Source organism: Medicago truncatula, chromosome 1, assembly GCF_003473485.1.
Source record: "Medicago truncatula cultivar Jemalong A17 chromosome 1, MtrunA17r5.0-ANR, whole genome shotgun sequence".
NCBI lineage: Eukaryota > Viridiplantae > Streptophyta > Magnoliopsida > Fabales > Fabaceae > Medicago > Medicago truncatula.
Genome location: NC_053042.1, coordinates 16,088,366 through 16,112,012, shown reverse-complemented (window position 1 = coordinate 16,112,012; position 23,647 = coordinate 16,088,366). Strand labels below are relative to the sequence as shown.

General features: G+C 32.5%; 1 protein-coding gene across 1 annotated transcript; it reads right to left on the bottom strand.

Moving 5' to 3' along the window:
- Window positions 1-5,228: 5,228 nt before the first annotated feature.
- Window positions 5,229-8,627, bottom strand: LOC25482999 (protein NRT1/ PTR FAMILY 5.2). The gene is made up of 4 exons (XM_013611623.3): window positions 8,472-8,627; window positions 7,978-8,195; window positions 6,777-7,342; window positions 5,229-6,324 (listed from the first exon to the last, which is right to left on the bottom strand). Exons 1-4 carry the CDS (start codon window positions 8,590-8,592, stop codon window positions 5,478-5,480), a joined length of 1,752 nt encoding a protein of 583 aa, XP_013467077.1. The 5' UTR covers window positions 8,593-8,627; the 3' UTR covers window positions 5,229-5,477.
- Between the last annotated feature and the right edge of the window lie 15,020 nt (window positions 8,628-23,647).

Below are 23,647 nucleotides of genomic sequence, written 5' to 3'. Positions count from 1 at the left end.
AATAATTTTTTGTTTATATTTGTTTTCTCTAACAAAGGAACTACACTAATTTATAGAGATAGATTTATGTTCTTGATGCCAATTAACTGTCAATTTATATTTGATATAATCAACAATAATAAAATACTGTTTTTTTTTTGTTGCCAAATATAAAAAGTATTTGTAATCAATTTTTATAAAAAGTTTATATAAAATATAGTTATATAATCACTACATTAACAAAGTTTTAACCAGAATGGAATAACTTAAAAAAAAGAAAATGGAATAACTTTTTCCCTTAATAAGAATTGTAGCTGACCACCTTTAAATGCAGGTTTCTATCATAGAAATTTACATACATTGTTTGTACATTTGTGTCTAGTTTATATTTTATTTTATTAAAGTAATATTTGGAAACTATTTAAAAGTGAACTAAGAAAATAATAAATGAAAGAAGAGTGTAAAACGGTAAAATAATAAAATTAATTGCTCATTTTTTGCTTATTAGTTATTAGCTTTTTTATTTACTTGAACGAGAAAGATTAAATGAAAGCAAATCCCACAATATGAACTTGTATGAGTTTTATGATGTGCATATTTGGTGACGGGATTTGACACATCGACATCGCTAACTAAAAAACATTGGACACTGACACCTCTACATTTATTTATAAAAGATCAAAATTGAGAATCAAAATATTTGAACAATTTATTTCATTTAAAATAAAAATTAAAACAAGATGTTGATCTTATCGGATTTAATTCGGTGAGACCTAAAGACGAGGAACCGTTGAAAGAATGATGATATGTTGATGGTGCTTGACCGAGGTCCATGGATGAATGAAGGGGGGCAGATCTCCAACGCACAAGTCAATATGTGATTGAGATGAGTAGCTAGTGTTAGAATGAGGCATACCATGTAAGGTCTTTATGGTAACCTTATATAGACCTAGGAGATAGAGTTGGGTCTTATTCGGTCTTTACCTTGTGAATGGTCTATGACTCTCAAGGGACACGTAAAAGTAGATTAAAAAAAAGTTATAATTGGATCCATCATAAAAAAGTTATATATGGTTCCCTCTGAGGGGTAATTATTCTGGTGCGGACTAGGGCGAGTCCATGTTATAGTCCGTCTACGTGTAGGCTGTGACGGGTACGTGGATCTAGTCAAGTGTGTTTGACCTTTATTTGCCCATCTACAATAATTGAAAAACCTAAAAACATTGTAATCAATTTTAATATCTTTGATCACTAAATTTAATATCTTTAATCACTAAACAATCAACATTTTTTTATCTTTATAGATGTGTTTGAGATACGTCTAAAAAGTTTTTAAGAAAATTATTATTTTTTAAACTTGTCTTAGTTGTCTGATACCGGTTCGGACACCGATCTATGGAAAGTTAAAGCTCAGAAAATAACAAAATTGGACACTTGTATGAGTTTTTTGACCGACGTCGAACACCAAAACACGCCTAGTCTTACAGGTGTTATGCTTTCATAGGTTGTTAGTTTTATTTATGTAGGGTAAATTAATCAATGTCATAGTTTTTTTTTGAAGAAGCTAAAATGGAATATAATACTGAAGCCTGGAAATTTTAGCACAAGAAGTGCAAAAATCCCAGCTGAAAGAGTATCAAATTACAACCACAGAACAAAGGGTAACAAAAAATAAAAATAAAAATAAAAGATCAAATGACAAAATCACTCCATTACAGATAAATACCCAGACAAGGTAAAGGGTTCAACCATCACAAATGGTAGGAAAAAGCAAAGGTAGGACGGTTCGCTTTCAGCCACCAGTATGATTGAAGTTTAATTTTATCTAGTAATTGATTGAACGAGACCTCTTTTTGATGAAAGACCCGAGTGTTTCTTTCTATCCAAATCACCTACACACAAGAAAGCCATATGAGATTAAAAGTTGAGCGGTTGCTTTTGGAAAACCCGCCTAAGGTGCCAAATTGATACAAATGATCTAACACATGTTCAGGAAACACTATATGGAACCTAAGCCAGTGAGAAATACCATACCACAGTTTACCAAAAAAATCACAAGAGAAGAATAAGTGCTCTGCGTCTTCTAACATGCCACATCCGCCCACACAAACTTGAGCATTTGGTTGTATAATTTGTCTTTTAACTAAATTGTCTGTTGTTGGTAATCTATTAAGAAGCAGACGCCAAGCAAAGAGACTGACTTTTAAAGGCACTTCCTTATTGGTAAAATTGAAAAAATATTATTACAAAGTACGTTGTAATTGAGGTTCGAATGACGTCTCATTCACTTATATATGAGTTTTCAAATGATTGTTGCTATTTTGTGTATTAAAAAAAAAATAAAAAAAACAGAACCTCCTGCAGTGTACAAAATAAACTTTGTAGCTGAATACAAACGTTCCCTCCCCCCCCCAAGGCTAAAAGTAGATAAACGAGAATTAATTCCAATTCCCACATGATGAAAAAAAGTAAAATGTCTCGAGAAGAAAATGGTCTGATTTGACCGCTATACATTGCTAACATCAGGAAATAGAATAATTGGTATTCTCGAGTAACCGGCTGAGCCGCTAAAGTGGCTAAAGTAGTTATAAATCCCGTCAGTAAAATAGGTCCTATAGAGAGTCCATCTATTCCCAATCTCCAGTAAAAATCAAAAAAATTAATCCATTTATAATTCTCCGTCAGTTGAATCAGTGGATCATCCAATTGAAAATGATAACAAAATGCATAGGTTGTTAGAAGGAGATCGATTAAGCATATACAAATGCTATACCACTTAATTACCTTATTTCCCCTATGAGGGAATAAGAAAATTAAGGAACCTGCGGCTATTGGGAAAACTACAACTATTGTTAACCAAGGAAAATAATTCGTCATAAAAATAAGATACACTTGGGCCAAAAAAGCCCGTGCTAAAAAAAAATACAAAATATGTTTTTTAGCACGGGTTTTTGCCAGTAAAAAAACGTATCCGTGTGGTGTTTTTTGAAACGTATCAATAAGCTAGACTTATACTTCGAGTTGTTTCAGGCCCTAAATAAACCCGAACACTTATGAAATCCGTCGGACAAGCGGACTCACACCTCTTACAACCAACACAGTCCTCTGTTCTTGGGGCAGAAGCTATTTGCTTAGCTTTACATCCATCCCAAGGTATCATTTCTAATACATCTGTGGAACAAGCTCGGACACATTGAGTACATTCTATACTATAAATGAAGGAAAATAGCGACCAAATCCAATAGCTAAGGATGTATTTATTATGCAACTCTATCCACTCACAAATGACACCTCACCAAATCTATCGTCGGTTCTAAATTAAAATGCAATAAAGGAAAATAGCAAAACCAAATAAACCATAGGCTAGGAATAATATATGATTACAGTACGTAGTATGTAAATACTGAAACAGAACGTATCAACAGGAAATGGCGAGAAACGAAAACATATCGGAGGAAACATGAATTTGTTGGTGGTGGTGGATAAGTTCTTTGGGACTGTTTTTTCTTTTAATGAAATGTATATGGAGCTGGAGTTAAAATTATGACATTGATTAATGTGGTGTGTATACAGCGACGAAGCTCGCAAAAAATTTATGCAGGGGCCAACTATAAAGAAGATTTTTTTTAAAAACAAACATATTAAATTTAAGAATAAAATATATTTTTAGTCCTATAAATTATAATTTAGGGTTAAAAAAATTATTCAATTTTTGTCTTTGTTTTTAAATTTTTTTTTAAAAAAAAAAGTGTTTTTAGTCTTGAATTTAATCTCTAACAAAAAATTAAGGACTAAAATTAACAAATCTTAGTCTTTTCAAATGTAAATAAATAGGTTATTTGCAAGAAACTCATTGTACATTTAATTTGTCTATGACTATTGTCTTGATCATTTTTATTGTTGAAAAAGGTTTCTTTATTGTTGTTATTGAGACGGGAAGTATCAAACCAATACAAACATAGCTATAAAGTGTGTGGTGCTGGTGGGCTGAGAGCGTGTGGGCCTACAATTGTATTACTTTATTTGTTAAATAAACGAAATATTGTTATTATTTATTATTTATCTCTTTTGGGTGTTAATCTTTCGATTCTTATACAACATTATCAAATAATTTGAAGTTCGATCGGAAGTTAAATAAAGATAGAAAATATTATTTCATCTAAAATTAAACTTGGGGTAGTTAAATATATATTATTAGGGGTAGATAAATATAAAAATATACCTACTCGCTAAGAAAAATTTTTTTTTGGGGTAGAAGGGCTACCCCTCCCTTGTACTACCATCCACCCCTGTGTGTATATGTTGTTTGGGATTGAAAAGAATATGGACATATTAGCGCAGCTATGAATGCTTGTCACACAAGCAATAATAGAAGGCATTTTAAGGTTTTACAAGTTTTGTGATTTTGTAATTTAGAGAGAATGAGAAGAGAGAAAGATAATAGAATCGAGAAATGTAATTGTGTTATTGATTCTAATATGAATGTACAAGTGAATTGGCTTATATACAAGTCTATGATAAGTTGCTTGAAGTACAAGCAAAGTAATAAACCCTAACAACCATAAGCTAAATTCTAGGAAACATGTAACTAATCAAATAACAAACTAAAACTAATGTGATTAACCAACTAAACATGATTACATCAATAACAAACTTGAATTAACCACTAAAACTAACAAGACAAATTAATGTAAATATGAGTTTGATTAATTTTTATGAGTGATGAATTGTTGGCAAATTAGAAATTTGGTGTTGAAGATGAAGATTAAAGAAGGGAATACTTTTTAGGGTTTGATGTTTTAATTAAAATATTTTATGTCTATAAAATATGAGAAAAAGTTAAACAATTATATTTTGATATAATGCAATTTTTTTATTGTAAAAATGAGTCAAATGTTACTTAACCAATATATGTACGCCACATCATCAAAAATGTGCCCAAATCATCAAGAAAGTTTCTCCAAGGGTATTTTTCATTTTTTTTCAAGGACATCCAACCAAGCCATCAAATGTTACTTAACCAATATATGTACGCCACATCGTAAAAAATGTGCCAAATCATCAAAAAAGTAACTCCAATGGTATTTTTCATTTTTTTTTAAAGGACATCCGACCAAGCCATATTGGCACGGTCTATTTGCTTATTTCAACCTTTTTTTTTTTTATATTTAGTTAATAAATCTATTTGTTAAAAATATGTAGAAAAAGACAAAAAAAATATCACTTGATTGATAAATTTATTCTTTCTATTTTGATACTTTGAATATCTATAGTAACTACAAGATAATTTTGTCGACAACGAAAATTGTCAACCTTATTTTGATACTTTCAATATCTATAGTAACTACAAGATAATTTTGTCGACAACGAAAATTGTCAACCTAAGAGTCATAAAATTTTATTTTATTTTACATTTATATTTTGCCCCTTCGTAAAATTCCGTCTAACTCCGCCACTAATCAAAGATGTAGTATAATCTTCTCGTTTCTGATTTCCGATCAGTTGATACTACTTGCTTTCTTCTCTGTAAGTTTTGTTTCAAGAACTTTTAGAGAGTTAGAAACTTCAGCTCTTGACACATAGAACTTTGAAACAACCACAAAGAAGACAAAGTTCAAGACATTTAGTATGGCCAAAAATGCATAGTAGTAATCAAGATGAGAAGCATTCAAGTTATTCAAAATCCACCCTCGACCACCATGTTTCTCAGTGACATGTGAAACTGTTGAGAGAAGAAAAGTGCTGAGAAAACTACCAATTCCAGTAGTAGTTAAGGAATATGATGTTCCAAGACTCTTCATGCTTTCTGGTGCTTGATCATAGAAAAACTCCATTTTTGCACCCTCTAAAAGTGCTTCAGCCACTCCCATAAGTATAAATTGTGGTAGCAAAATGAATATGCTTAATGGAACTTCATGTTTTTTGGCCACACTAAGTCTATGTCTTTCAATCATGGATGCAACTGTCATTATCACTATGTGGATTATGAACCCTATGCTCATTCTTTGAAGAAGTGAAATACCTCTAGGATTCTTGGTCAACTTTTGCATAATCTTGACAATGAGTCTTTCATAGATTATGTAAGTGATAATCATGGTCAAAACTGTACATGCAGTTAAACTTGCTGGAGGAACTTTTAAGTTGCCAATGGATCTGTTAAGAGTAGTTCCTTGTTTTATGAAAAGGGTATTTATTTGAGCAATCATTGCACTTGGAATAAATGTGGCAACCCAAATAGGTATTAAGCTAAGGATTTGTTTGGTTTCCTCTACTTGTGTTATTGTGCATAACATCCATTCATTACTAGTACTTGAACCAGTGTCCACACATGCCTTGTTAAGGAACCTGCACATGTATACAAACAAGAATTAATATTTTAAAATAAGAGAAAAATAACAATACTTAGTCTAACACTCTCTTTCTATGAAGCACTAATACTAATACTAACACGAATACAGAGCACGACATTGACAGTAACACGTCGACACTGGTGGTAGTTTGCGAAAATGAATTAATTTAGTGTAATCAAGTATCAGGATATAAGACACGTCTTTGACCAAGCAAAATGGTACTTGTACTTTTTTGCTTATATTTATGTTTGTGTAGTAGTTTTTAACAGTCAGAATGAAATTCATGCAGGTCCCACTATTTTGAAAATGAACCCCATTTTAAAGTGATGTGACAAACATGAATTTCACTCGGTAAAAGAGATATATAGTGTTTGAAAGAGTGTTCGAGTGAGTGTTCCTTGTAAAATCAAATGATCAAAGTAAAAGTGAGTATGGTAGAATTTATACTTGAATGTTTGAGTGAGATCAATCCTGAATTTTCCTTTCTTTGTATACTCTTCCAAACTAAGCTCATATAATTCTTTAGGGTCATCAGGAACAACTGCATCAAATTTCCTTATAGCTGCCACAATGACCTTAGCCATGCTAATAAATGGACTCCCTTTAATCAATTTGTGTCTATAAAAAGGTGTGCCTGCCAAGAATGTGATGATTGATATTGCAAGTCCAAGAGTTGGAAGAGCATAACCAAGAGTCCAACCCACATTATCTTGAATGTACACTATAACTGTGAATGCAAATAGTGACCCAAAGACAATGCAAGACATCCACCAGTTGAAGAATGAGAGCTTAAGTGATTTTTCTTTAGGGTCAAAATCGTCAAACTGGTCAGCACCAATGGTTGAAATGTTGGGTTTGGTCCCACCTGTTCCCACTGCTATAATGTAGAGTGCAACATAGAACACAACTAGTGTTTGTGTGGAAGCTTCCTTGCATTTTGTAACATCCATTTCATGACATTTAGGTGGCTTTAGGCTTGGTAAGGAAACAGATAGTGTAAGTAGACACATACCCTGCCAATAATCAAAACAAATGAATTATTATAAGACCTTGATTACACTTAACTATGGATATTTTGGAAGTACAATATATTTTTAACAAGATATCTTTTAACAAATAAACACAAATCAAGAGTTGTGTCCTTGTACTCCCCATCCTCTCATTGTTATTTTTCAAAAGTGAAATTAGTTTATGATTTAGGTGATTCTCTAATTACAATTAGTTTTGTATTGAAATACCAGATATATCAAATATGCTTTATATTAAGAAAACTTGATATTTACCAAAAAGTCTTATATCCTAACAATAAAGGACTAACATGCACAAATATAGTGTAGATAGAATTTAGATGTGGATATATTTTTTTTACAAGATTATATACAGATATATAATAATAATAAAATAATAATTTCATAGTTTAACCTTTTTCTTTTAAAAATATAGTTATAACCTTTTTTTTCTTTATCACACCTTCTCCATTGGTTTAGGTGTTTCAATATATTTTGCTCATTGAAAAAACAAATTACATTCTTAGAAAGATTATATTTACCTCATCGTCGAACTATGGATTATAAAGATCATTTTCTTATAAAAACCGAAGGTTAACACAAAAAAAAAAAATTGAAATGTAATCAAGAGACATACATACCGATAAATAAATAAAGGCAGAAATGACAAAAGTCCAATAGCGACCAAGATGAGCATCAGCAATGTAAGCACCTAATATTGGAGTCATAAAAACAGTGCCAACCCAATTGTTGACATTGTTTGAAGAGATGACAGTGCCTTGGTGAAGCTTCTTTGTCAAATACACAAACAAATTTGATGATATTCCAAAATAAGCAATTCTTTCAAATATCCCATACACTGCAGTAGACATGAATTTATTCAAGCAAATTAACACTTCAGTTCAATGAGTAATGTGGTTTGAATAATAGTGTCAATTTATAAATGAATGCGACCAAGTTTGAATAATAATGTCTCTTATTTTTCATTGTAAAGATTATAAATAATCCACTTCAAATAATTCTATATAAAAATATTAGCTTAATATTTTATGCAGATAAGTGCATGCATGTGTGTCCGAATAACATTTTTCTAATGAAAATCATGACCATAAAGTGTGTGAGATAGAAATTTTACCAACAAGAAATGAGCAAGCTTTCCAACCACCTGTCTTGGATCTGAGAACAGAATTTCCTTTAAGATCAATAGTTCCATCTTTTGTGTACTCAATTCCAATCATGCCTTCTTCCATTGCCATAATATATTTTTTTAGGAGCCTCAACAAAGCAAATAAATTTTTGTGTTATCCATCAAATGAACTATACTAATTTATAGAGATGATTCCGTGTTCTAGGGGCCAAATAAATTTCATTCTATGGAATGTAGTCAACATCAATAATTTTTTCTAAAATATTGTTAAATAATCACTAAAAAATGTTTTCATCATAATAGAATAACTCTTTTTTACAAGGAATTAATATTTTTATTTCTTTTAAATAGACGAAACTCACATACACAAGTGGAGGAACTAAAGTTTGAAGCTCGATCACAACTTTCAGCCCAACATTTTCGACATTCTTGTCAAAGTATAGTAAAAATTAAAGAAGAAAGGAAGAGAAATGAAATTTGTAAAAAAAATTACTCATTTTGTTTCAAAATAAATGTTGGTTATGATTTTTACACATATATTAACAACTGTAATGGATAGAAGAAAGAGTTTGACAAAAAAAAAAAGTAATTTTACAATTTTAGTGAACTAAGAGTGAGAAGAACATCAATGAGAAGCGTAGACTTCCATCATTTACCACTCACTCATATAATTTATGGGAGCTTCTACGGTGCAGTCAGAAAATTGATTTTTTAAAAAAAATTAATTTTGATCTTAATGTTTAATTCATTTTTAAATTGTTGATTACTGATTAATGATCAATAGTAATTCATCTAGTAAAAATTGCAACTTCTTGGACTTACATGTATTATTTTGTCGTTGGAATTTTTAACATGCAAACAGAGTTAATGATATTATGTGATACTCTTAAGTGTTACACTTTATGGGGTGTTACGCTTAAAACAAGGTAGGATAAAATTAGATTAAGTGTAGTCTTGTTAATCTGATGAATTGATGATACTATGAGGACTGAACTTTTGATGCCATTGTACAAACAGTGAGGTGTTACTCACTATATTTTTTATGTTATAGTGTTAACTTCACCAAAAAAGTCATTCTCATGACTTCACCATAGAATTTTTCATAATTTGTACTTATTAGAAAAAGGGAAATATTGTACAAGTTATGTTATTGATTATTAGTATGTTTCTTATCTTACTATTATAAATGAAAGTGAAATATAATGTTGCTTTGAAAGTAAAGCATGTTGTATTAATTAAAGGATCTAATTGAAAAAAAAAATTGACGAAAAGAAAAATTGATATTATATTGAATACTGAAAATAAAATTCATTTTAATTTTTTTGATGAAAAAATATAAACAAGATCTACTTTAATTTATTTTTTTATTAAATTGACACCCATTGTAAAATAGAGAATTTGGATTTTATTTTTACAAAAAGTATAAATTATTTTCACAACACAAAAATATGGCTTAGGGGCATACTGGTAGTATTTTGAAATAAACTCCAAACTTGAGTCAACCTTGGAACACATTTTTGGCTTTGAGGAAAATTACAAATCAAGTCAAGTCTCTTTCTGTATTGCTAGTCATTCCCGGCATAGAAAAAATCGGAGCTGCCTAAAGATATATGAGGTGAGAACTGAGAGATACTTTAAGTCAATGGGGCAAATAGAAAAAAGCTTTACTAACTTCTAAGTGTACCTCTTAAATAATCCAAAATGTAGAAATTTTGTTTTCCCTCCTTTATTAATTATAAGATTCTTTTTAAACTTTCCTTTGTCTTTTAATATCAAACCATTTCTAAAACTTTTTGAAGTATTCATTTAAAAAAACGTATATTGTGTTTCTCTCATGCTATTCATAATTTTATGGATAAAATATGCAAAAGTAACATAATTTTTTATAACAATTATGTTTCCCAATACCATAGTTTTTGTTGAAGGTTTTTATATTAAGCGACGAACGAAATACTAAAGAAAACAATTTATAAATTTATAAAAAAAAATAAGTATTCGAATTTTTAGAGAAATATTTTTTAAGTTTTTTAACATGTGCCCTTAAAGTTCATGTTGATATTTCTCATTGAAATTTTTACGATGTGCAATATAGAATAAAACTTACTATAGGTGTAAATTTTAAAAGTTTCGGTTGTGTAGATGTGCAACCTAATTGATCATGTCGGACCTGGAATCTCTGGATGGTGGTCTTGAGTGGCCTTTAACTAATGGACCTTCGTCAACAACCTTCTTCTTGGACGAAGGAGGGTGGTACTTATAAAGACACTCAAAGGCTCAAGGCAGTAAGCGACGTGCATATATTAGTTAGTTTTAGGGTAAAATGTGTGTGTAAATGGACCAATGTTGCTAAGTTAATATTTATAGTGTAGGTTTTGAGTCTTGGCCCCATGAACCTTTACCGCAAGAACAACTGTAAGAAAATCACAAGAGATATCTCTCGATCTGTTTTGGATGACCCAAATTGTTCCAAGGGATCAATATATAGTGTGGTCAAAGGACATGTCCAATTCATGGTTCTTCTGGACTTATGATGACGGAAATGTGGAATTAACCTTGGTTTGGGCCTTTGCATAGACCAAAGACGTTGCCTCAAGCTATTAGTTGATGGAGTCAAGTAATAGCTTTCTTATAAAGCTTTCGATATATGAGGTGTGGCCTGTATAAGCGGACCAAGTATTGTTCTGGTCATCAAGCCTTTGACTTTGTGTTGTGATCTCGATATTGCTGGTCCGCGCGGTATGGGTCTATGAAATTGGCTTCCTTAAGAAGTCATGGCCTGTTTAAGAGACCGTACAAAATCAACTTACATATCCAAAGGAGATTTGGCTTGCATGATAGCTTGATTTTGTGCGCTATGTCCTGTGTATATTTCTCCAGATGTGATATATCATATTTACCCTTGTCGAAAAATCACTAAGTAAAATTGGGAACCCAGAGGAAATCCGAGCATATGATTTTGTTTTTGTATACTTAACATCCGCGTGGCAGAGCCTAATATGTATTCTTTTATTTTAAGATGTGAGATGGACGTTGAAGGATGGTGTGGTTTGATGATGATGTTTAGGTAGTGCTTGTTCCATGGTGACACAATATTTCACCAATCCATTATATGTGTGTCTCAAAAGGTCCGACCATTGATATCCTTTATTATAGCGTTGTGCTTCACGCAAGCAATGATACGATGTATTTTGAATTTTGAGGCACAAGCTAGTTAGGGAAAGGTTACGAATTGTTGGATGGTGATGGTTGATTTCCACTGTGAGATTTTGTCCTTTAATCTCCTGTATTTCCCCCTTCTCTTTCTATTTAAAGGGAGTCTCTCTCTTTCATTTTCTATTTCACTCAAACTCCTTTATGAGTTCCAATATTAATTTCTTCAAGAGTTTGTCTTCCTTTCCTCTCATTGACATTTTCTCACAAATATGTTTATCATGCAAGTTTGATCCTTTTAACTGTTCAAATGGTAAGTTTCTAGTCATGTGTTCCTTATGATTTTTCTGTTTTTCTTTTATGCATGGTTGTTTTTAGGATTAATGATATGGAATAGGTGTAACAGGATGATATTGGCTAGTTTATTATACGACATTTATGGGTTTTATGAGGGATAATGAATGTTCATCGTTCTAGGTAAAAGTGAGAACTAGTGACATGGAGAAAGAAAATAGGTAGGGTGTAACCTACGTCTCTCGTTTCACCAATCGTAGACATTATTTGATTCTTTCAAAGGGTCCGTCCACAAAGAACTTTAAATATCGTTACGTGGTAACCAAGTTGAGAACTTTGGCGGTCCACCAGAACATTTGTCGTCACATCCCGATCGGGGAGAAAATTCATGCATGGTGAAAGAGATATCCGAGATGTTCGATGTTAATTTAAGTTTCAGACATCTTGGTTCAACGATATTTTGTTGATACGAGGGGGATCCAGAAGGTTACGCAGAACTACCTCCTTTTCATCCAACTGGAATTTTAAAATGACCTAAAATATTTTTTGGAGACTTTTAAGCTGATTAATTCTGAGATCGGAAAGGAGGAACTCATGCAACTTTTATTAATTCTAAGGGTCTCTTAGGATGACGTAGTGTAGAGGAAGTAGGAGCTTTTCTAGGTACATCTTATCGTTTTACTTTTGTCTCTTTGGATGTCTCATCTTATGTCCTTTTTCCAGGAAGAAATTGGGCTTTAAGTTATATGAAGACCACGAAACATGAACCCCTTGTCTCGTCCTCTCGTCTTGTGGGAAGTAGTGGCAATCCAAACCTTATAGGGATGTCCTCTCTTATCCCTCATCCTTATCTTGTTAAAAAGTGAAAAGTTCCTCGTGAGGGGGCCTACTCAAGATGATTTAATCCATTTTTCTACTTAGTTTATGTCATTCTTAACGAATCCTCTTCCTTTCAGTCTGTCTAAGCTACGATTTCTGGTTAGCATGAATAATGTGAGTGTGATTACAGGGTTAGGGGTGCTCACCCGGATAATGAGATGGAAAAATGTGTCCCATATGCCGCTAAGTTGGTTGAATTCACTTTATTTTTAATCACAACGGCTTATCAGTTAAGCACTGATGAAGATAAGATGAACTCCAAGGACGCTAAACTTGAAACCCGATTTTGTATCATATATCTGCATACACTAGATAAGGGTAACTGATTGGACAATGTTATTGATGTGTTGATGATGAAAGGTCAATTTTCGTTATTCTTAGCATATTATTTAGTTATGATTCAAAATAGAGGAGTATTAGAACATTTATTTATGGTTTTCGGGATATTTTGCAATGTTTTCTATTTGTGAAAAGTCCTATGGGACTTTCAGCTCGATACTCTGCGAACTTGGTCCCCTTTTCCAAACTTTTTCTTAGCAAATATGTTTTCCTTTTTTTATATGCCCCCTTCACCTAGATTGCTTCTCTGTTTTCCCCTTCCCTAGCAGATAGTTCCAAGGTTATTGACAGACTTGGGTTGTTTCCAAGAAGTAGTCAAGTGGGATGTGAACCTCGTTCATGCAAATTTCTGTCCAAGAATCAATGGATATGAGCCTTAGGGCTTTGTATCACTTCATAACTTTTTTACGTAGTGTTAACACAAGCATCTTACACTTTAACAAACTGTGAACATCCCTAAAGGAGAGTAGGGCGTCGTCCGTTTCAGGGTAATCTTCGGGATCCAATGTTTTGTGAAATTTGGAAAGCTAACAACTTCTAGAGGGACCGAGGTATAAGCTAATTGTTTATCCTTATCAAGAAGGAGTTCCTTGGGATTACTTCCTCGTCATACATGCCATGTGACGAGGATGGTGAATGGTGACGGCTCTACACGAGGGATCCGTTGTTCCAACAAATTCCTATATGTGGTAAAGGAGAGGAAGGCATGCGGTTTTATCCTAAACCACGTCCCCCGTGGCCTCCCTTTCCCCCACAATATCCATTTCCCTGGTTTCCTATTCTCCCACCAGATATGAAAGGGGACCTTTGAAAGTATCAATCTTCTGAGGAATGTGAGGCATGGATCCCAGACTTAAGGGGGATTAGGATGGTTGAGTTTACCTCCTGAGGGATGCGTTCTGAAGGAGACCGTTGTTTTTGAGGCTCCCGAGTAATTAAACCTGGACTTGAACGGATTCGACATGGGCTAGGCGCTTGCCTTTGGTCACGATGAGTTCTGACTAATTTTTGAACACCGCGATCAAGTTACAAAGGCGATCATTCGTTGCTCTTCCCGCTTTCGGATTTGGGGTGGCGGGATTGGTCATGGAGTTCACCTGATTTGGTATTATGGACACAAGGATCGGACATAATGAAAAATTGGTGGGGGGTATCGCAGATGTTCTGGCGACTATTAGGAATGAGCGATGCGGTTGGAGCACCATCATGTTGTTAGGATTTCGCTGATCCGGAACATGTGGAAAGGGGGATGTTCTAGTTCCATCCCTCATATTGGTATTAGGGAAGGGGTGGTTGTGATTGGCTATTGAATGAAGGCATGTTTTATCCATGAATCTCGTTTGAAAAGGAATGGAAAGTTTAGTTTGAGTTTCAATTCCTAGTGATGTTGCCGTTAATCCCACCGGGCATGAGATCTCTTGATGGTGGTGTTGAATAGCCTTTGAGAGGAGAACCTTCATAAACAACCTTCTTCTTGGATGATGGGAGTGGTACATGTAACGACACTCTAACACTCAAGTCAGGCAGTTTTAGGTTAAAAGACATGCGTACCTAGACCAATGCTCCTAAGTTAGTATTTAGGCTTAATAGGTCATTTGGTCCCCTAATTAATTTCCAATTTTCATTTTGGTCCCATAAGTAATAAAACTCATGTTTTGGTCCCTTAATTGTATCTCCGTCAGTCAAATAAATCATCCACTGTTAAGTTTAACTTCAAATGTCTATGGTGGACCAATCTTAAGAGTGGTCCACCATAGATCCTATTAATCTTTTAATTTTAACCCTTTGATCTATTTTTACAAAAGAGGACGGTTGGATTTTGAAGGTCATAAAAAACTAATTGTTTTCCCTTTCTTCATCATCTTCATTTCTCTTCTTCATAATATTCATCATCACCTTCATCACCACTCATAAACAACCCAACAAAATATTCCAGAAACAAAAAATAAACATGAATATCATCATGATTTCATCACCAAAATTCATCAAATAGTTTTATTTTTCTTTTTCCATAAAAATTGCAGATCCATTCAAATGTAGCTTTCGCCATATGCAATGCACTGCTCCCCCTGTTTTGCAAACAGTAGACTCGAATTTGCAAAATTAAAAGAAAATAAATTAAACCATTTCAATAGATAAATTCGTAAATCCCAAACTATTGGTTTTATGTTTTTTATGTTAGTGTGATTTAGTTTTTTTTTATTAATTCTAACCATGCCTAATGTATAACATGCTTGAACATTCCCTGCTTTTGCACACAATTAGAGAAATCTCTGTGCAGATTCACACCAGTTTTTGGCTCTAATGGAGAAAGTTGTTGGAGAGGCTTTCGATAATACAAGAGAATTAAGTGCTAAACTTTTTAATCTCTTAGACATGTTCCACAAAAATCATCAAATTAATCAATGACTCTAACAGGAGAATCATCAAATTGAATGGGTCTGTAATTTCGATGGAGAAAGAAAAATAAAAGGAAGGTGATGATGAAGGTGAATCAATTTCTTGATTTTTTTTCTTCTGTAATTTCAAACTAGGTTTTGTGTTGTTTTTAGAATTGTAATTTCGATTTTGATTCTGCAATTTTGAATTGGGTATTGTGTTGTTGTTTCTCTATTGAATAAATGAGAACTGGATTTTGTGTTATTGTTTTGGGTTGATGTTATTAATCTGCAAGCGGGCTCTTTTTTTTTTTTTTTTTTGGGTTGTTATTGTAACGCCCACTTTCGTTTAATCGTTATTTAATTGAGTTTAGGCAATTATATTATAATTATATAGTATATGCATGATTTTGTTATGTTTTGGTGATTCACGATGAATTTAGTGATTTGATTGATGACGTGATAAGTTATGAGTTTTGGAGGATTTGATTATGATATGAGATTTATTTTATTGTTAAATGGAATAAAGATTTGAAAATAATATAAAATATTTAGTTGAGGGCTGTTTTGATATTTTAGATAGTTTTGGGGATGAAAGTGAAATAAGATAAGTAATTAGGAAGAGATATAAATAGGAGAAGACCTAATATTTTAGAAACTCATTGTACGTGAAAACTTTTGAAAAAGGGAGAAAAGCTTAGAAGGGAGAAGAGCATAGAGAGGGCTGCGATTTCTTCATAACCAGGTAAGGGTGAGACTAATAACTCAGTATTGTTAATTGAATGTGATTCTGATGATTAGTTAACAAGAATTAGGAGTGAATTGGAGAAAACGAAAACTAGGTCAAAACCTTAGAATTGATGATCAAACGGTGAGAATTGGTTTAATTGATGTAGAAAGTGTTCCTAGACCTTAGATAATGTTTAGGACAAACTTTGGAATCAAAAACAAGCTTAGAACCATGTGAAACGTCGAGTTTTTGTGAATTTAGGAAGTCTGGCCGTAGCGACATTCATCGCTCGCCACGGCGAGCTATGAATCTCGCCTCGCGAGTGATGAACATTCATCGCTCGCCTCGCGAACCCTGTTTCCTCGCCTCGCGAGTTGTGCAATGCAGCTCGCCATAGCGAGCGACCTTACTCGCCATAGCGAGCTAAGGCAGAGTGCATGTTAGATTTTGTGTTTCGACCTTTTTAGTTGGACCTTGAATGCCTTAGTGTGCCTGAACATACCTAGTAATGATTAGGAATGAATGTAGGGCAAGATTAGACCCAGAACAACTTTAGTTTGGGAATTGTTTAGTACTCGCCATGGCGAGCAAGAACCCTCGCCTCACGAGCACCTCCAGCCTTGAGTGTTATGAGTGTTTGTGCGATTTGTGTCGCACGTTTTGATCAAGAGCGAACCCCCTTATGATAATAAGACCTAATGATGACGTTAAATGCAGTCTGTAAGCTGTTTAAGATATGTTGATATTGATTGAGTATGATTAAGGTATTGTATATTTATGTAAGATTTGGAAGTTTAATTATGAAATAATTGATGTGCTATTGATATAATGATATCATCCTGTTATGTGACTTGATTATGCTGCTGCTGTTATTTAACTAAGTGCATTGTATGTATTTATATATGATGAAATGATGACGTTTAGCTCCAAATTGTTGGATGCATGTTGATATGTTGATTACGATGTTTTGTTCGTAAGAGTCCATGCATAGCATCTCATTGAGCTTAGTCCTCACCACGTTTATTAGGAGCTTTGTCCTCCGCACGATTATTAGGAGCTTTGTCCTCCGCACGATTAAAGTATATTAATACTTATGATGACGATTGGTACCACATGCATATAAGGAGTCTAAGAGCATTGTCACATTGTCATGTCCATAATGCTATGTTATTGATGACGATTGAATAAGTGAATACGTGATATTTGTTGAATATATGAATACGTGATACTTGTTATTTGAATATGCAAAGTTATCCAAGAATGATTATGATGTTAATGTTAATTATGATTCAAATTACTTTGATTAGCATTATTTTGTTATGAAATCTCACCCCTTCTGCTTGAAAATGTTGCCCTTCGTATGGGTAACTTGCAGGTGATCGTGCTTAGTGTGCAGTTGCTTATGTGAGTGGCCTTGCCTCACTGTGTCGTCTAGGTCGCTCTGATACGTAACGGGATGGGGTTTATGTTTATGCATGCTTCATTCTCTTACGTGACTAATATGTTATTTTTATAATGTTATGGATTATGATTATGAACTTTTGATGGGGCCTGCGTGCCAAAACGTTTTATGAATCATGATTATGATTTTCCGCTGCAATGTTTAAGATATTGGTTAAATTATTATTTAACTGTTTTGGATTATGTTTTATGTGATATCCCGTTGTTTATGATGCTTACTCTGATAAATGTTTTTAAGAATTTTTATGTTGGGAAAACGGGGTGTTACAGTTATGGATAGAAATCAATGGTGATGATGATGTTATTGTTGTTGATGATGGTTGATGTTTTTGAATTTTTCTGGAAAAATGATGAAGATGATGATGGTGTTGATGAATGTGATGTTGAATTTGATGAACAAGGGTGGTGAGAAGATGAAGAAAGAAAAAATTAATTAGTTGTTGTTGACTCACCATAAGATAAAATACATCCGCGTAATCCAACCGTTCTCTTTTGAAAAAATAGATCAAAGGGTTAAAATTAAAAATTAATAGACATTTGAAGTTAAACTTAACGGGGAAGGATTTATTTGACTGATGGAGATACAATCAAGGGACCAAAACATGAGTTTTATTACTTATGAGACCAAAATAAAAATTGGAAATTAATTAGAGGACCAAATAACCTATTAAGCCTAGTATTTATAATGTCGAGGACCATTGTAGGCTTGATCATTGTAAGTAGTCAACGAGAAAACATCAATCTAGCCTACACAACCTAGATGTTTCCTAGGGATCATTATTCCAGCGCAGTCAAGGGATGTGTCCATTTCACGTTCCTTATAGACCTAACTCCTATTGTCTTCTATATTTTATATCTCTCTCCTAGCTCTCTTATATTAACTTTAAGATTCATAAAAGCGGTTGTAAATTCACCTTATTTTGTTTGTGTTGTCCATTGTTAATAAACATTATATATGACAAATATATAAATTACTTTGCCCTTTTGCAGCTCAAATGGATGATATGTGTGTATGTTATTTAATCTTTGTTAATTTACCTGCTGCTATTATGTGTTTCTCCCTTTTGCATTTCCATGTATTTTTTTGTTGATTTTTATTGACCATAAGTCTTCTCTTTTTTCTTTTGTCGTGGCCTTAGTTTTCTTTTTTTTGTGACGTATTTTTTATGACGGCCTAAGTCTTCTACTTGTTTGGAAAGGGCCTAAGTCTTCTTCTGTTGACGATATTTTTATTATTTTTAAGGGGTATTTTTCATCTTTTAAAAATCAAAAAATTCCTTTCAAAAATAAAAAAACAAAAGAATTGTGGGAGTATTTCTTGAGGACCAAAATAAATACATTATCTTGTAAAAAAAAATAAAGAAATGTATTATGTATCAATGGTTATCGTTGTACGGCTAGATAGTTTGGCAAGTTTGTCTCCATTAATGCTAATAAAACAAATCAATTGACAAAATTCCACACAATAATACAGAAGAAGACTTTTTATGTATCTTAAGTTCCTTCCAAAAGTATTTCTCTTTCAATTGACAAATCTTCTTCTGTTCCGTGAACCAAAAGCATTTTCTACTAGTCTTGTGGAAAATTGACTTGGTTGACTGAGTTTTCTTGCGTAAGTAGCAATTTCCACTGTCTCACAAGTAGAAAATTCAAAAGCTTTCCGTGATATATTATAAACCAGACAAACACAATGCCCTTTGACAGAGGAGAACAATATCCCATACAAAGACCAATCTAGCTCCTATCTCTGCACAATATTGACTCACGAATTTGGTCCCTTTGTCAGGACAGTTTCTAAGATTTTGGTAGCCTAAGACGAACCTACAATTAATTTTAAATAAGGATTATATAAAAAATTTAAATTTTTAAAGTGTGAAAATAATTTGTTCGAAGAGGATAGTTTTTACTATGTTAATATATTATCCAACAAAAACATCAAAATTCATAACAAAAATTAAGTTTTCATTTAGTGGAATGTCGGAACACTCTCTTTTCAACACTCATTAACTTATTGGATAAAACCAATGTATGATCGATCACTTTAAGTGAAACTCATTTCCAAAGTGTGAGACCCGCTATGATTTAAGCAAATTAGAAAATGAGTGTTGAAAAGAGAGTGTTGCTATCATTACTCTTTTATTTAATATTCAAATGCTCATACAAAACAATTCTTACCAGCATTTCTAGATGCTAAGTCATTAATAATATGTCTACATCAATATGTTTTATCATATCAATACATAAAATGACTATATCATTCAATCTTTCTCGTGGCATTGACGACCTCAACTAGTTTTTCAATAACCGTAACTTTGAAAAACTTCTATAGAAAATGTGAGATTCAATTCCTAATACACACCTTTTGAATTAAAATGTCTTTGGTTTTAGCATCAAGAATATCCTAGTTTCTAAGATCATAGATATCTAAAGGAGGGATGAAGTAGTCATCGATGCCTAAATTGACATTTGAGGCATCAAGAATAATATCATGATCATTAATGAGATTGTCATCATTCAAATTTTCATTAGATTGTTCAAGATTATCTTCTTCTACTTCCATTATTACTTTAAGTCTCTTCTCCTTGTTTACTAACAAATTTAAGTTCTTCCTTTTGTGATTTTGTTAATTCTAACACTTTTTTCCCTTCCTTTTTTCATTATCATCACAATAAATTATAACTGGGTCAACAAAGAAATAAGTTCATCACTAACAACCACGTCTTCCTTTAGAATTTCAGTAATTTTTTTTAGCGTAATGAACCCTTAATTTTTTTTTTTTGTTGGGCCTAAATTTTGTACTTACTTTTTAGGGCCTAGGGCAGTCGTCCTCTTTGTCCTGTCTCAGATACGACCCTGCCCTTTGTTTGGCCACACTGGTAACTTTGTCCCCATATCTTTAGCTGTACAATATTAGTCTCATGTTTCAAAAAAAAAAATGCATAATTTTGATCAAATAATTTGATTACATAATGATATATTATTAGGCGCATGAAAGCGAATGACATAATTGATGAGAGTATTAAAAAATAAAATGTTAAATTGAGTAGTGGTCAAATATACATAGTTAAAAAAGTATCAATCAAAATGATAGGGGTTAAGAGTGAACAATTTATTATCACGTCATCAAAGTAGGGTTGTCAAAATCATGAATTAGTAAAAAAAAAAAAGAGATAATAGACCAATTTATTCTTCCAGTAGTATTATTTGTAGGCATAAATGTTGTTTTGATCCTCTTTGATAAAACCAAATTTTGATCGCGTTATTCTTCCAATTATTAATAAATGTAGTCAATTATTCTTCTAATTAAGAGTTGGCATTGAAAATGATGGAAATGGAAAAGAAACTTAGGAGGATGTTTCCGGTGACATAGTACTACTTGACTACTTTACCCAATCTTTTCAGTCATCGTCATATACTTGCTCACCGGAAACATCTTCCTAAATTTCTTTTCCATTTCCATCATTTTCAATGCCAACTCTTAATTAGAAGAATAATTGACTGCATTTATTAATATTTTCCACATATATATCCATCCATCCCTACCAGAGTCTACTGTCTAGTGAGTAAGTATATGACGATGACTGAAAAGACTGGATAAAGTAGTCAAGTAGTAGCTATAATTGAAAAATCAAAGTCCGATAAAGTCTTTTTGAGGAGGGTAAACTAGTCTCATCTCAATATATTATATCAACTCTAAATTAAATTTAATTAATGGACGCAGAGAGAATTTTTATGGTACATTAATGGACGTATTAAAATAAAACACAAAAGTTTAAGAAACATTTACAATTCAGAAGAGCAGATGGAAAAATAAAGCTTCTGGTCAATGCCTAAATATATGTAAGGACTAAGCCAACAACTATCATAACAAGTAAAATTAACATTTTTTTGCCTTCAATCGCCACTATGAGAGAAGATTAATTTTCTCCAATAGATGATACATCACGATATCCTTATTACTAAAGACGTTATTATTTCTCTCTTTTCAAATTACCTAAACACAAGAGAACCAAATCAAATGCATAATAGATCGTCGAGATTTTGAATTGCCCGATGATTGACCGGCTTGAACGAAGTGGTCTGAAACACAAAACGAGTAATTGATGATATACAAATCCAATTACAAACAAGTTTCCAAATAGAACCAAAAAAATTGCAGCCCAAGAAAAGATAATTAGCCGATTCAATATTGCTACAACCGCTTATATAAAGTTATGAATCAAGATGAATGATGACTCTTCTGACCAGACACGACCCATAGCAAGTGCAAGGCGAGCTACGACGCCGGACCTCATAATTATAGGAGCCTCAATTTTTTTTAATGTAGCATCCAAAGGTGTTAATATATACAATAAAATATGAAAATTCAATAGACACCCTGTAAATGCACTTGAGTTTTTGGTCTTTAGGTTCAATTCCGAGCATTTGTGTGAATTTGAACAAAATATAAAAGTCTCAATTATATAATCCATTAAATAATTAGTATTTTTTTCTATTGTTCTAGTTTAATCATGCATGCTAGTACTAATTTGCTACTATATTTTCTTGATATTAGTAACAGTTTATCACTATTTAGATAGCAAAAACACTTTTAAGCAACAATTAATGTACTTAAGATTCATTTTGCACTAAACAAAATGATGATTTTTTTTTAGTTTTTGGCGTTTCTTTTTACTATAAACTCAATTTTTAATATTAAAACAATTACTGGTTAGTAAAGTTCAAAGCAAGTTAGTTAGTTCCTCCAATACAAACTTTTACATAATATATAAGAATGACTATTTTAAGTGGCGGAGCTTTGTATGGGCCATGGTGGGACACGTCCCACCCGCCCAAAAACATTATTTTCTATAAGGAAATGACTAAAACACCACTTATTATTAAAGAAAAATACAAAGTTAAATGGCCCACCCTCTTCACTACTCAAGCATGGCCCTTCCCCTCAGGCTCTTCCAACGCACGCAATTTCCAACTTCAATTTACCTCTTCAACTCTTTTACAGTTGTTGTATGTCTATGACTTTGTTGATTTACTTTTTCACTGTCGTCATTGTTTCTTCGGACATCTTTCATTAACATTTTTAATTTGATTAATCTATTCTTGTTTACCTTAATTGCAAAGTGCAAACTAATTTCTTAACCTTTGGTAACGAGACAAAATAATAATATAATTAAGGATATAACGGAAGATAAATGCTTCAGCTAGCTCTTGATGTTTTCCCCTTTCTTTTTTGTTTTCCACTTATTTGAACATGATGAAGTATTATAAGAAAGTAAAAGCAAAGTGGCCAAATAATTTGGTATTTATAAAGTTTAAAAAATGACCTTTCATATATGCCGATAACTGATATTAAGGATAACATATGTTTTCAAAATGTTAGGACTAACTATATTACATTTCTTGTTGAAGACAGCTGATTAAAATAAAACTATAAAAGATAAAAAATAAAAAATAAAAGTTATATTGTACGTTATTGTTTATTTTAATGGCCCACCCGAGACTTTTTTTTACAGCTACGCCACCGACTTTTTTTGATGTTTTTTACAACTTAAATTTAAATAGATGATTACTATTGCTTAAAAAAATCTTGTTTTTTCATTGGAGGAGCCGTTTTTAATATTTAAACATGGCCTTCTAAGTAGTACTCTTAATCATGTAGTCTTTAATATTTGACTCCATTGAATATGAATAGCTAAGAATCTATGTAGTACTCTTAATCTGATTAGATATATATGATTTATGTTCTCAATATATATAATTTTAGTCTAAACCTGTTCTTAATGCTTTGTCAATGATGCAATTGTTCCACAATTAATCTTTTGATTTAGTCAAACCATAATATAGTTGGATGTTATACATTTAATTTAATGTTACAATACTTCACGAGAATCAATAAACTAATCTCTTGTAGTCACTTGTATGACACTAGTTTT